General features: G+C 40.3%; 1 protein-coding gene across 1 annotated transcript in view; it reads left to right on the top strand.

The window, feature by feature from the left end:
* snx29 (sorting nexin 29) overlaps positions 1 to 16591 on the top strand; it is a 128772-nt gene that overhangs the window by 99070 nt on the left and 13111 nt on the right. The window contains exon 19 of the mRNA XM_051418222.1: positions 2657 to 2797. Within this exon, the coding sequence (XP_051274182.1) occupies positions 2657 to 2797 (141 nt within the window). The remainder of the gene's footprint in view (positions 1 to 2656; positions 2798 to 16591) is intronic.

The raw sequence follows: 16591 nt of genomic DNA, 5'->3' as shown, positions 1-16591 counted from the left end.
TAAAAACTTAGATGTGCTCCTGTAGGTCAGACATAAAGTGCTGAGATGACAAGTCTCCAATCCATTAGCAGCCATGTCTTCTTCCATCTTGTCAACCACTACTGTCATTTATTTGGGTCTTCCCTCTGGTGCAGCTGCTCTTCATACAAGTTACTGTATATCAGGGGTTTTCCACTGATATACACCCCCAACCCACTCCAAATTCAATTGAGCCAACTGTGCAAATTTTGGCAAATTATCTGCATTAAAAGTATGCCGAATTTGAAAAAAACAGAAAAACATTACGATTCTGTGCTGGAATTAACTGATTTTATGACGTTTATTCATGATGGGCATCGGACATAACGATATCCTCTAGTATAAGTCAAACTGAATCTAAAAAATGTTGTCATGTCATTGTGTTTGTATTTGAGTGAGTTATGACTATGAGAAGAAGTAACAATAATTGCCTCTTTGTGTCACAAACACTGCAATTGCTGACTGTGTTGGTAAGTCAGGCAAATGAGTGGGCCAAACAACATTAACTGACTTCCCATCGTGCACCTGTAGCTTTCACCTCACACAGTACGTTTGCCTCATGTCTCTCCCACCGTGTCACTGTTGTGTCTGTTCTTTACTGATCGTTCTCAAGCCAAGGAGTGGATTCGATTTCTTTGGTCTTTAATTTTATATCAGAGAGTAGTTTTCATTCAGGAAATATGTGTTCATGCCACTGTACAAAAATCTTATTGCCCTTAAGCATATTATTCTATTATTCTGTGACTATACAGCAGATAAAGTAAGCGTAAATTTATAAAGACACAGATAAGCAAGCATAGGATTAGAAAAAAAACCATCATGGTATTCTTTCTCACCTCCCACTTACTCAGTAAATGTCTATATAAATGATGGTACATGCTTTTAGATCATTTTCTCAGCTGTACTGTGAAGTGTCATTTTCTCATATCTTTTAATAACATTAATGATGTCTAGACATGTCTGTCACTGATGCTGGAATATTAACAACGAGACATTTAGGACAGCTAACAAAGCTTCAGCTGTCAGTCTCCTCTTAATGGCTGTCCAAAATGTCAAATTTTTCATGTTTGCTATGTAACATAGACTGCACAGTACCGTGCATGCTGACAAAAGATCACTGAGTAAAAGAACAGTCCCCTAAAAAAAAAAAAAAAACCCTGTCATTATTTACTTGCTCCAATATCAGTCAAAATGTCTTTGAGGTTGACATGAACATAAAATGTAGTAAGAGTTCCTGTACTGTAGCTCTGTTTGTTTTCTACACTTCGGAAAAAGGGAATAAATGACATGAAATGTCCTTTAAGAAGTGTATATAGTGTGTATAGGGACAGCAGTATCGGTCCAAACTGAAATATCTCTACAAATGTTAGATGGATTGGCATGCAATCATGTTCCCGAGAGGACATAACTGATCCTCTGAACTCTCCTCCAGTGCCACTAGCTGGTCAGTTTTCAATTATCCAGTGAAATATTTCATCACATATAGCAGGTGGGTTGGCTCCTAATTTCATAGAGACACGTTAATTGTTTCACTGTGGTAATAATGACACACATTTTCACCCAGCATACCTGGCCAATCACTTACCTAATTTGTAACGTTGGAAAGGTGTGTGTGGGGGTGAGGGGAAGATGATCACTGACCAATGACCGTCGTCTGAAACCCTTTTCTGTTGCAGTATACTGGGGCTTGAAGATTCTCCTTTCAGCTGCTGACGTGTTGGGGTGACGCACTTCAGTCTATTCAATCCATTCATGTTACTTTACTTTCTTGTGTTTTCTTTCTTGCTAATTATAACAGAGCAGTAATATCCATTACGAACACTTTCGGGACTATGAGTGCTTAGAAGAGAACATGCAGTTCAACGTTATAGCTGTTTGTTTACTTTATATTTGTCTGGTGGGGGGGGCTATGCCAAGGTACATTTGGTCGATTTTTAAATCAATTTCTGTTTTCATGTACCTGAATCAAGTCTGTATTTTTTGTGGGGCATTTTGAAATTGAATTCTCAAAAGCCGTTCTGCTCTCTCTTTTGTCTCTGTGCGTTCCTTGTTTTCTACTGTGAAAATGGAACCCATCTCCCACTCTTTTTCTCCCTCTCTGTCTTGTAATAGGCTCATCTTTCCCCCCTCTCTCTCTCTCTCTTTCTCTGTCTGCACTCCCTCTATATTTCGTGAGTCTGAATAAAGCAGCTAATGGTGCGTGGAAATGGTGGCAGCACAGTCATGCCTATAGACAGACTCTTTCTCTGTTATGTGTTGCAGTGTGTAAGTGAAAATACACATTTACAGGGATGAGAGGGAGTCATTCTTTCACCCATCTCATGTATTCACTGTATTGAAAGGCACTATAAGGGCTTAATTACAAATATGTTGACTGCAAAAAAATGTAAAAGCCAATTACAAAACAGATTACTATTGATGTGGGCTTTTTGTTCCTTTTTTCTTTCAGAATATTTGATAACTGAGTCCTGGTTTAGTTAGCTTCCTAATAGGTGGGGAGGCCTGTATGCTGGTTTATTGCAACACTTAAGTAATGATTTGACAACTTTAGTGAAAGCAGCGTGCACTGCTGCTGCTGCTGCTGATTGTCACGACAACGATGATGATGATGATGATGATGTGTCTTACCTGTCCTCAGGTGTACATCCGTATCCTGGACAACGAGTGGAACGTGTACAGGCGCTACACCGAGTTCAGGGAGCTCCACAACCACCTGAGAAGCCAGTTTCCACAGGTGGACACCTTCAACTTCCCACCCAAGAAAGCCATAGGGAACAAGGTGAGCTAAAAAAGAACCACGACCCGTCTGTCTGTCTGTGTGACTGACTGTTGGCCTGTCTCTGTGACAGTCTCTTAGGTCATCTGCTTCTATAGAGTAGTGGTACATAAAGTATAATGTGTTGACCTCCTGTTCATCAGTATGGACAAAATATGCAAAAATGAATTACAATTTAAATTGACCAATGGCTCTACCCACCCTACTGTCTGTTTCCTTTCTCACACACCATGCAGTTTGCAATGATAATGGTGGCATATTTAGATAATAATATAAGTTGTTGCTAGCTGGCTAAGCTAATGTTAGCTCCATGAGTTGGTTAAAAAATGCGTATCCAGCTGACTTGTTTTAAAATCAGAATCTTATGAAAGGGGTCTTACGAATGATGGCTTCATATATGATATACAGCTTATAGACTGAGGCTAAAGCTTCATGTCCCAGGAGAAAAAAGTCCTCCCACCCTCAGCTGTTGAAAATCCATATAGCTTACGCTCTGATAAAGTAGCATCCAGGACTTCCACAGAGCGGGGAAAGACTACACAGTGGATATCATGAACAGGGCTTTTCTGTACACAAACCAACCCCACAACATAATATAGTTAGCTAATGAAATGCCTCTTGGCCTCGGAAGTAATACCGGGCTAGCTTACAGCTGTCGGTAAAGTACTTAGCTAGCTAGCTGGACATGCTAACATTCACAGCTTATTTAAAGCAGATGTTTAATGCATTCACTACACTTTTAGTTTTGAGTTTTGGAAGACCCCACTCTCCCAACTCTTTAAATGCAGGGTATCGCTCTCACTACGGCCCCCGTGTGCACCAGTCTGGGATGTGGAGAAATTCAAAGCTCGACAGACTCGCTGTGCCTGGTTGCAGTTGTTCAGCTCTGATTGGACAATCACTGGCCGTTCAGGGAAGGGGTTTAGTGAATGGCCTAAACCCTGTTGAGCAAATAAAGCGCTGGTCAGATGGGGTTAACCACCAGTGCAGCACTTTATTGGCACACCTCCTCTATCTTGTGCCATATTTTCCCATTTTGCTGATGCACACACCCAAGCTCACTGTTCATCTACAGGGGACAATCGCTGCTGCAGGTCTCTCTGGCTTACTTACCTCTCTAGGTACAAGGAGAACTCCTATCCCTATCTCTCTCTCTCTCTCTCTCTCTCTCTCTCTCTCTCTCTCTCTCTCTCTCCCCTCCCTCCCCTCTCCTCCCTCCTTTTCATCCTGTTCTCTCCTGCCTCCCTCCAACCTTTTAGAGATAATTTGGTTCTGACCCCGATTCTCTGGCTGGTTGGATTTGACGCTGCCACAGCCAAAAGCTGTGGTCTGACTCCCCACCTTCAAAGACACTGCGTTTTCACGCCTAGAAACTGGACTGAACGCCGAGTTGCAGGGGCAGCAAATGTGAGACGAGGATGAGTGTGTGTGTGCATGTCTGTGTGTGGTTCTGCATGGCCGTGGGATCATGAGGAAGTGCAAGTGTCTATCAAAGGCCTGGACAGGCGGTGTCATTGTGCCCCGAATAGCTCTCTGAAAGCCCATTACGCTGCAGGTTCGTGTGAATTATTGGTTTTCACCACCTCCAGGATGTCAGCCGTTACCGCAGAGAAAGCAGCCCGGGCTTTATTACTCTTTGACCGCATTTTAAACCAGAAACACCACACGCTGCTTGAAAAACCAACACACACTGAAGCCTTCCCTTACACTTCATGTAAAGTCAAACAGGTATATTAGAGGTCCTGTTGATCCATTTGTCTTACAGTTCAAGTTTAACCAAACAGAGGCCCATTTCACAAAAGCCTTTTGGTGAATGGTGGCATGATCGTGTTTCACAAATGATCAATACTCAGTATTTCAGACTCATTTATTTATATATTAGACCGGGCTCACAGTGTGGCATTTGTTTGGATTGGTGAAACATGTCAAAATGAGCAAGAGGAAACTAACTAATGTTGCAAATAGTAGCTTGCATGCTGCAAATATGGTGAAACTAACCTATTGTTTGTATAGTTGTCTTATATTAGCCACATGTTTGCACTATATGTAATGTCTGGCTTTGTCTTCATTAGACTTCATGCACCTGGTTTTCTACATAATTTACTACATGCATATGCATATTTTAAAATACAGAGATATAAAACATTTCTAAATATCACAAAAATCTTATGGTTGATTATATTTCTTCCTGGACAAATTCATCATAAAATCATACATTTTACATAGAGATTTAGTCTCAAATTGAGGTAAAATTCTCATTAGGATCAATTAATTAAAACATCAGCCATGCGTGCCACAGAATCTTTCATATACCACAAACTAGTAGATATTATTAAGTCCTTCAAGCTGCAAAATTAATTAAATTTAATAATTTCTTCACATTTCTGCAATGAGCTGCTCCAGCAACAGACGTTTTGGAGAAACTTGCCAACAAAAAACAGAGCTCAAGGCCTTCGGTCCAGACTGAAATGAAATGAGCAGGTGGAGGGCTTTATAGCTTAAAGATTTGATACGTACCAGATTGGTGAAGTATGTGTATGTTTAATGTGTTTGTGCGCGTGTGTGTGTGTGTGCATGATGCAAAACATGTATTTCTCTGTGAAAACTGAAGCTGCACAATATAACAGAGCAGTTATTTGGTGTGTGTGTGTGTGTGTGTGTGTGTGTGTGTGTGTGTGTGTGTGTGTGTGTGTGTGTTTGTTTGAAAAAGAGGAGCTCTATTGGCCGTGTGTGCATCGCTCTGTGTGCAGGGGGATATGTGTGTCTGGCTGTGTCTTACTGTGTGTGTGTGTGTGTGTGTTTATGTGTTTGTGCGTGTAAAACACTGCTGCTGTTCTCTCCAAAAAGGTGTGTGTGTGCGTGTCTGTGTGTACAACTTTGTTTTTATACCTCAGAGGTGAGTCTCTGCAGCATGCAGTGTGTATTTTGTCTATTCCTGTGTGCTTATTGTGTATCTGGTTTTCTTAATAATCAGCAGGCCTGCCGCTCTGAGTTTCCCTGTTATTTAAATCCAGTCAGTGTTTGTTTCTGGCTCTCTAGGAGTACTTTGGAGTGTCTGCAGCAACAAAGACATTGTTCTTCAGGTGAAGTGGAGAGCAGTGCTACTGTAGAAAACTTCTGTAGGATGAAGTGTACCAATATATTTTACTCAAACTGGCATTTTCTTTTTAAAGAGGCATAAAGTGAGCTAATATTACTGGTATAGAAATGCACTAAAGTGAAAGAAAAAAGCTGTGAGTTTAAATAATACTCATGTTAAAATAAAATAAAAACTACTGAAACCACTTTTGCTTGTTCAGGAGTGTCTTGATTGCCTTCGGTCGCTCTTCAACAATTAAAACACGTGATCAGCTGGATTGGGATTAGATGAAATCTCCTCAATTGCCTTGTCTGTTTAATCACAATCCCAGTCCTGCTGTATTGTCCTAAAAATGGGGATTTATGTATAAATGAGCTACTGCATATCCAATAAACTCCCTTAAAGCTGCTGTAAGAGTCAGCACTTTAACTTTGTTTCCTTTAGAATCCAATGTACTGGAGTGCCATAACAACAGAAAAGTCTGTACTGCTTCACTTAGCTACTAATGTTAGCAACTTAGAACATATTGTGTATCCGGAGGCCTAATAAAAATGTCAAATACATTTCCTTCTGCATAAAACATTGGCATAGCTGATCATTTCAAAATGCACAGTGTTGATATATTGCATATACATTATATAGTATACATGCAATAGGTCAAGCTGAGGGTGGATTTTAAAAGCGCCCTCTGCCGGACCACAAGTCAAAATACTTCAGACAGTTGCTCTTATAGAAAATATAAAATGTTTAACTTAACCAGCTCATTACAGAATAGAATACTTAAATATTTCTCCTGTTTCAAATAGGAAGCGACCTTTATATAAAGGAACACTCTATATGTGCAGTGGGAAGAAAAAGTATGTGAACCTTTTGGAATTTCATGGTTTTCTGAATAAATTTGTCATAAAATGTGATCTGATCTTCATCTAAGTCAAGGGAATTGACAAATAAAATGTGTCTAAAATAATAACACAACATTTTTTTGATCTTTCATGTCTTTATTGAGAACAACCAAAAAAACCTCATAGTGCTTGTGGAAAAAGTATGTGAACCCTTGAGTTAATAACCTCAAAAAAGCTAATTGGAGTCAGGTTTAAGCATACCTGGAGTCTCGTTAAGAAAATAAGTTTGGAGGTGTGGACTACAGCTACTTTGACTGATAAAAACCTCAAACTTTTGGAGTTTGCTCTGTACAAGAAGAACACGCTTATGTGAGCCATGCCTCGCCAAAAAGGGCTTTCAGAGGATCTACGATCAAGAATTGTTGATTTTCATAAAGCTGGCAAGGGTTACAAAGTTATTTCAAAGACTTTAGAAATTCACCAGTCTGGAGTTAGGCAAACTATCTACAAATGGAGACACTTTGGGACTGTTGCTACTCTACCAAGAAGTGGGCGCCCAGTCAAAATGACACCAAGAGCACAACAAAGACTCATCAGTGAGCTAAAGAAACAACCCCAAAGATTTGACAGCCAAAGATTTGAAGGTATCATTGGAACTTGCTAACATCTCTTTTCATGAGTCTACAATACGTAAAACGCTGAACAAGCAGGGTATCCACGGCAGGACACCACAAAGGAAGACACTGCTTGCTAAAAACAACATTGCTGCACGCCTGAAGTTTGCAAAAGAGCACATTGACACTCCACAGCGGTATTGGCAAATGTTTTGTGGACTGCTGAAACTAAGATTGAACTATTTGGAAAAAACACACAGCACTATATCTGGCGTAGAAAAGGCACGGCATATCATCATGAAAACATCATCCCAGCCGTGAAGTATTGTGGAAGAAACATCATGATTTGGGCCTGCTTTGCTGCATCAGGGCCTGGCCAGCTTGGAATCATTGAGGGGAAGATGAATTCCCAAGTATATCAGACAATTCTTCAAGGTAATGTGAGAATGTCTGTACGTCAGCTGAAACTGTGTAGAAGGTGGGTGATGCAACAGGACAACGACCCAAAACACCGGAGCAAGTCTACAACACAATGGCTTCAGAAAAACAAAATCCGCCTTTTGGAGTGGCCAAGTCAGAGCCCAGACCTCAACCCAATAGAGATGCTATGGACTGACTTGAAGAGGGCCATACACATGAGACGTCCAAAGAATATGACAGAGCTAAAGCAGTTCTGCCAGGAAGAATGGGCTAAAATTCCTCCTCAACGATGTACAGGTCTGATCCACAGCTACAGGAAGCGCCTGGTTGAGGTTATTGCTGCCAAGGGGTGGTCAACCAGTTATTAATTCTAAGGGTTCACTTACTTTTTCCACTGCCATTTTGAATGTTGAATGAGTGTGTTCAATAAAGACATGAAAGATCAGAATTTTTTTACCTTGACTTAGATGAAGATCAGATCACATTTTATGACAAATTTATTCCGAAAACAATGGAATTCCAAAAGGTTCACATACTTTTTCTTGCCACTGTATATATACAAAACAGGGACCCACACTTAAAAACATTGCTATACAGAGTTACTAGTTGTCAAGGTTTCTGATGCAGTGCTTATGGAAATGCTGCAGTAAATCTGTCCAAACCGTATAAAAAAGAGCAGAGTCTTTCAAATGGTACAAATGCATAGAAAATACTCAATTTATGAGGATATTTGGTAATACATTTATTTACTTCCAACCTCAGTTGACAGCTTCTCAGAACATTTAGTGGAGGGCTCTGATGAAACCTGTGTTGATAAAAGGTGTTGCTGTGTTGCATCTTTTTCCCAGTCCATCTGTTTCTGTTTTTGTCTTGCTCTCTGTTCATGCATATTTGTGTAGTTTTCTCATCTTTGTCTCTGTGTTTTTGCTGCTATCTGTCTTTCTGCCTGTTTGCTGCTTTCATCCATTACAAAGTGACACTTTGGCAACAGAATTTCTCGAATCCAAAGCTGACTTTAATACACACACATAGCGATACATTAAACACACACAGGGGCTTCTCACTATTATGTGCGGCTAATGATGGAGAAATGTTAATGTTAGGAATGGGTTACTTGGTGTGATGTGAGAGGGAGAGACCTTCAAAAGCCTTTTCACAGCGCCATGAATATCTGCTCTGCTGTGGTTCGCCCTGGTGAGGATGAAACACACAAACTGTCAGTGAACATCAGGTAGCATGTCACACACCCGTTAACTAACTGTATTACATGGCAAGGACTCTTCTCAGTTTCATCATCATGCACACACACACACACAGACAAACACACACACACACACACACACAGACAAACAGACACACACACACACACACACACACACACAGACAAACACACACACACACACACACAGACAAACACACACACACACACACACAGACAAACACACACACACACACACACACACACACACACACACACACACACACACACACACACACAAACAAACACACACAGACACACACACACCTCCCAAAATGATTGACAACTGAGAGAGAAACACAGCTGTAGTTGTCAAAGAGCATCTGCTCTGCTTTGGATTTAAGTCATTAGAAATGTTATGGAAAAACGTCATACACATACCTATCACATGGAACACTTAACCTGTGCGCTTGCACACACACACACACACACACACACACACACACACACACACACACACAATTTTGTGAGATTATCTATGCTAACACTTGAGTGACTCTCATGCAATTTGCATGCCAGTGCCCTATGATCGGACTGCTAATCTCCTGCCTTAGTTGGTGTCAGGACTCAACCGGATGTTGGCTTAACTCCAGCACTCTGTACATGAATCAAATATTACATCTGACATGACTTCTATGAAGGGTTTCGATTTTAAGTGCTTTTGCCAAGAGTTTGTCCAAGAGATCCTGTATATGCTGAAAATATCCTCAAATGCCATTAAAATATGGTTACAATCTAAAAAAACCTAAACCTTTCAATTAGGTTTAGCCCAGCAATAATGGCATTAATCACATGTTCTCTTGACAGATTCACTATAAGAAGGAGCTGGTCACTTGATAAATGTGTCTTTTTCTTTAAAATAACTTTTTTATTCCAAAGTTAGCTCTTTAAAGCATTTAAAGTGTAATTCTCAGAACTTTGATCAGTACAGGTTGATAGGGTAACTTTATTCCTCTGCTTTAATGAGGTCAGAACAATACACAGCTTTCAGGATGGATGTTACCTCGATTTCACCTTGAACAGCGAAGCAAAACAATGTAAAAAAAAAAAGTGAATAATGTGAAAAACTGTGATTGCATTTTGGAGAAAAGACGCTTCATCATGACATTTTTATTATGCACAGGCCTAGGTCGAATTATGTGGTAAGTGAAGTTTGAAATTGGACTAAAACACGGAGCCGAATGGCTTTAGAATAAACTGGCTCATTTATAAACATCCAGCAAATAAGAATCTCTGATATAAAAATTCCTTCAGATTTCTGGAATAGTTTGACTCTTTCCGTACGCTCACCTTTGTGATTTATAGGTGTCTGAGAGATTACAGATCACGTATGTATGTAACAGAACTCTTCATTAACAGTGCAGACTGTGGCGCTTGTAAACAGGGCACCTTAAGCTATCACTATATAAGTAGCAATCATGTACAAACTGTTTAGGGAATTAACATTTGGATTTGTTTCATTTAGAAGAAAATTGGCGCATGTCACAACAGCCGGTGGCAGAGTTGACCCCTGACAGTGGTAGCTGTTGTCACAATCAAGACTGTGTGTCTCTCAGTCCTGGTAATGAACTAAAGATACCCTCCCTCTATGTGTCTCCAAGTGCTTTGGTTGAGACTGTCCAGCTGCTTAACCTAACAATACAGATGATGTTACACACACATACAGTTGCACACACACTGCCTGTGACAGCTCTTAACCTGCTGATTTGTCGGGGGCCTGGCCAGGCATACAGACTAAATGTTCCCGAGTCGTGCCTGTCAAATCCCTACTGATGTTAACGCAAAGACAGAGAGGGGGCAGAATGATTACATCAAAGCCACGTTGTTGTCAGACCCCAGAGTCCGGCTGTCAGGTTTTCTCACTGGCCGCACCTTATCCACATTTTATGGCTTATGTCTAAAGGCGTTTGCCATTCTTTTTAGTTCTCCTCCCTCAATATCAATTTCTCTCATTTGCCCACTTGTATCACTGTCTATGGTCCTGCTCTTTCAAGTCACTTGTCTCACTGCCTTAGGCCTTTGATAAAAATCGCTTCATGTTTTGGTGTGGCTTTTATCTCTTTCTGTTTTTCCTTTCAAGGCAACAAATGGAGACGCTGTGGTTTTCTTTTCCCAGGAGCTTCAAAGTGAAAGAGGGACAAAACGTGAAAGAATTCTTAGGTGTGATCACCATTTCTTCCGCAGTAGTCATATAAGACTGTGTAGTATTTTTATTTTTTTTAGTCTTGACGTCAACAATTGCACACTAATAAGACTGTCAGCAATTTTTGAATATTATCTGCATGTAGTGCAATCCTGCCAAGCTGCTGAGCTGCATGGCTGTGGTCTTGCGTGTGACATAAATGTGTCTGTGTCCAGCTTCTGCTGAACCTCTGTGGTTTAGGGTTTAATATCACTCCTATGTGCCTGTCTGTACTGATCGCGTTCAGCTGTATCAAGTTATGGCTGATCCCAGAGGAGGCTTTAATTGTGAAGCAGCTGTGGGAAATGTTATATGTTTACCGCAAAGTCAGTCAAGCTTTGGTGGTGGTGTAATGGACATGTTTGGTGCTACTGACAACTCACTGCACTTTTTCCAACCACCTGACATGTCAAGTTAAACAGCTCGGTTTGCTGAAAACACTTTCAGCTTTTTTGGTTGCTCATGGCTCAGCTCACTGCAGAGTTGGAAAATGGCCACGGTAGACTTGACTACATCATCAATTACACTGTTGAAGATGTACATCACTGATGTAGCTTTAGGTTTCAGTTTGTGAAGATGTGAGTGCGGCATTAGATTAGTCTGGGAGTTCCAACATGTGGGGAAATACGCTTATTTGCCTCCTGGCAGAGTTTTAGATGAGAAGATCATTACCACTCTCATATCTGTCGGTCTGCAGCCTGCAGCCAGTTAGCTTAGACCAAAGACTGGAAAAGGGGCAACACAGCTAGCTTGTCTCCTTTCATTGTTAACAAATTTCACCTCTCAGCACCTTTTAAAGTTCACTAATTAACACCATATTCAGTTTAAAAACTGTATAAAAACTGAGGTGTAAAAATTACAATTTTGGGGTACCCTGTATACCAAGGCTGAGTCTTCCCTGTCCTGTCTATGTAGAGCTGTCCTATCTAATAAAGGCAAAAAAAAGCCCATCCCTGATATATTTAAAAAAAAAAAAAAAAGACAATTGGCTGTTTTACTGGGGAGTTATGTGCCAAACTATTTCTTGGCTCTAAAACTAACTTCCTGTAATCTCCGATGGTTGCCTGGCAACGGCTCCCAGCCAAGAAATAGAGGTTGACACTGGGTTTTGAGATTGTTTCTTTCTCACACAGGATCAGACTTGTGATCAAACATATTCATCACACCACATTTGGTGTTATGCCGTGTGCCATTGCTGAAGAAACGTTTGGGTTCACCTCATCCATTTCATTGAAGGCTGACCGCATGCTCAAGTGATCATCACCATCAGCCAATCATTTGCTTAAAACTCATTTACAGTAATGTAATATTTAAGTCTACACAGAAATACTTACTTAAACAAAACAACATTTTCACTGGGGAGTAGAGACTTGATTAAAATGATTAAAAACAATGATTAAAATCATTAATTGATGCTTCCCTAGATACCATATATTTGGTGTGTAGCCTATATATGTGTGTGTATGTGTATATATACATATATGCATCTACATCATTTTTTATTAATAATCATGTATCGGGTTTATTGGGATTGTGATTACTGTAAGATTATATAGTTATATAGAGTCCTTAAAGATAATCACACCAGAAAAAATGGCACACAACTACTCTTTGCCCTCAGCAGTCGCCCAACTTGCACATACAAAGAGAGAGAGAGGAGAGCCCTATTTAATTAATCAGAAACTACAAAGTCAATTATTAACCAGTCTTGGTATGCTGTGTTCACATATTATGCAATATACATGTTTTTCATTATGACAAGGAGACATTGTGGAGGTCTTATATGAGCATTCCTGAATTGCCTGTTATGTTTTATTCATGGCCCGGACCTGCGGTGCGGCGCCTGTTTAAGCGTGGCATCGAGCGAGCAGCTTGTTCAGCCTCGCTGTGGTCCACTGTGGGCTGACTTGGTGGAAAGTGTTGACCTTGTTTTGTTGCCAGCGTGTGCCAACGCTGTCCACTCTCATTTAATTCAATTGTACTGCCGGTTCAAATCAGCGCTCAGGTTGATGTTCCTCTTTAAAGTGGCGACCTGGGAGATTCTGATTTCATATTTTGATTGTATATGTAGAGCTAAGAAACTTTTTGTTTTCCAGAAAATGCCCATCAGACACCAAGGGCCAGATTTACATACAAAATGTTTATCCGTAGTCTGCTTGTTATAAATGCCTGAATTGCCAAGACAGCAGCTTATTATGCAACCAGCAAGTTTGGCCTGGGACTTCCATTACATGGCATCCCTACACCCCTCCTGTCTCTTTCTCTGTACAAAAATAAAACCGAAAAAGCCACAACAGGAACACATAGTATATCACTGTAAACCAACATAATTTTAGAATTTCAAACAGGATCAAAGTCTGTCATTGATTTTCTGTTGGGAGAAAAACAAAAAGGTTGATACCGAAGGGTGTAGTTACTTCTACTTCTGAAAGTGTTTTTTTTTGTTGCCAGGCAACACTTAGTTCTTCAGACGAGCTACGTTTTTCCTTCCCTTAGAATTAAAGAGCGTAAAGCTGGCAGCAAATTCACTGAGCAGTTGTGGAGACCCCAGTGCATATGTGATGTGACTAGTTTATGCTTCTCTTCCATTGACAGCTCCCCTCCCGCTTATCTGTTCTCACACAGTCAAGTGACATTTAGCTGTGGTGTGTGTGTGTGTGTGTGTGTGTGTGTGTGTGTGTGTGTGTGTGTGTGTGTGTGTGTGTGTGTGTGTGTGTGTGTGTGTGTGTGTGACTGTACTGTACTGTACTGTATAACCAATGTATGTGTGCTTGTACATGTAAATTTACATCCAGGCTTTCCTCTCTGCCGTTACATGAGTATTTCATGATCCCATATCCAGGTACATTTTGTGCCTGTGACCACAAGGCAAACACACGCTGCTGATAAGCATGCATATAGAAATGTCTTATCTTGCTCATGTGCCGGTACAGGGAGGGAGGGAGGGAGGGGATGAAACTAGGAAAGAGCAGTGTTGATATAGCTGGATGTAAGCAGACAGATGTAAGAGGACAGAATCAGCCTTGTACCTGCATCAGTATGCCACAATAGTTTCTGCTCTGCCCTCTTGTTCCTCTGTGCAAACAGGAGACAGCAGCTGGCCTCTTCAGCCCTGCTCTCGGTCTCCACAAGAGGATGAATCTGTCATGATGTCCATTAGTGTTATTACTGCTCTGACGTCCATGAAAGCAGTCAGGGTGTCCCTTATTGTGTCGACATAGCATGAAACCCATGCTGGCATGCACAGCCTAATCTGACACATCAGATTTACCCGATCCTACCGCGTCTATTGTATTTTACCCTTCATGCAGCAGAGTTTAGTTATCCACTCCTACTCCCCTAAACTTACTTATCCACTACTTGGGGCAACAGTGAACCTCTTATCTACTCCCCAGTTTTAAAAGTTCTCTCTGTATTACATATCATCTACCAACCCAGTTCACAGTGAGAATACTGTACCACAAATATGCAGCTGATGCGCTTTTATAAATTGAAAATGCATTTGTGGAGATATTAAATTTCTTGTTATACACGGCATCATTTGGATATCCAGTGATTCACACGCAGTTACTGACTCAGCACTGGGGTACAACAATATTAGTAGAGGTGCTGATAAATAAGGTTGCATTAACTTTTATTTTTGTAGAGTTTTTGTGTGATAGTGCCAAAACTTCCAAGGTCCAGTGTGTAACATTTAGGAGGATCTGTTGGCAGAAATGGAATATAATATTTATAGGTTTTCATTAGTGTATAATCACAATCCTAACCTTAGAATGAACCGATTTTATCCACTGAAGAAGCAGTCGAGTAGTATGGATGCCGCCATGTTCAAGAGCCATGTTTTTACAGTGACCCAGAATGGACAAACCAAATAGGCTAAAAGGTTAGAATTCCAACATGTTTGGGTCTCCTGTAGTATTTGGGAAGTTGCAAACATGACAGTGGTGACACTGATGTATAAGGCAGATAAAGTTTGCTGGAAAGTCATTATAGCAGTTAATATAAGCAGTTCTTGTTCGTGCTTACAGAGAACAATCTCTTCCAACAAACTTAAAGAGGCAAAATCAAACAGAATTAAAAGTCAGATTTTTGCAACCATTATGTAGCACCAAAGTCAATGAACACAAAGCTACTGACTATTTGAGTCACAAATTGCTTTTTTATTGCCTTATGTATTTATTTATTTTTAATTTAAACCCAAGCTAATGGATTGAAATATAATGTTGCAGACACTCTACTTCCTGCGAATCTTACTCCCATATTGACTACTGTTTTTTGTGTTTTTTCATTACGTATGTTGTATTTTATCTCTTTTGTAGCTCTTATGGATTGTATTGTCTGCCTTGCAGCAAGCAAATTTTCAAATTAGAGGCAGCGTGAGTTTGAATTTTATCGTATTTTCTGGTAGTGCGAGTGTAAATGTCACTGCTCCTGGGCAGAGAGGTTTCTGAAAACAAATGTGAGAAATCCTCATGAGCTTTAAGTGTTAACAATTTATAAACCGGGAGTAATTTCATTGCATTTGATTTATGAATTTGAACCTACATCAGCCTTTATTTCTAGCGCTTTAATTGGGAATTGTTTTTTTACCATAGTGGTTACTACATACAGTATTTTATTAAATAGAGTTTCTCTTATTTTTCTCTTGGTTTTTGGTTGATGCATCTGCAGCCACTCAGATCCATTTAAGGTTCATTCTTTTTGTGAAGAAAAAAACAAAATGTATTTTAAGACAAGACAATTCAATTCTCTTGGGTGTTGGGATTTTAGATCAAAAGAGGAGCTGTAGTTTCAAAAACAAGAAGAGGTTGGCCTCCTAAAATAGCATCTTATTCCAGTCCCAAGCACCGAAGAGTAAAACGGAACGTTGCCCAGGCTTTGTTCTGAGCCTTGCTGGACACCGATTAGCCATGCTAGCACTGGCCATGTGGCTCTGTGCCTCCGTGCCTCCGCCACCAGAGTCTCTCAGTGAGGGAAGTCTGAATGCTAAAATGAAGGATTTTTTTCAGCATTAGCAACCAAATGACAAAAAACCCCACAAATATTGTTTTTTTTTCTCCCCTCAAAATGCATGTTTTATCAAATGTGGACCATTGCTTCTCATGAGAGGTAAGGGATCTGGAGGGCTGGTCATTAGTGGCATTATTTATAATTTTTGTTTGTTTAACCACAAATATAGAACATTTGTACCGATAGAAGGAAAGCTCAGAGGGACACAGATGTGAGATTTGATCCTGGCACAGCAACACGACATAATCATTCCAGAGTCACAGGTTTTTATGTCACAATATGCAACTTTTTGCCTCGAGGCAGCATGTGTTTGTGAGACGCACCTTACTTCCGCTGCGATGGGCAGCTCACACCTCAATACATGTCAGTCATCTTGATGAACTATCTAACTT

This window comes from Dicentrarchus labrax, unplaced genomic scaffold, assembly GCF_905237075.1.
Source record: "Dicentrarchus labrax unplaced genomic scaffold, dlabrax2021, whole genome shotgun sequence".
Lineage (NCBI taxonomy): Eukaryota > Metazoa > Chordata > Actinopteri > Moronidae > Dicentrarchus > Dicentrarchus labrax.
The sequence above is the reverse complement of the archived record's forward strand: the minus strand, read 5'-3'. Positions and strand labels throughout refer to the sequence as shown.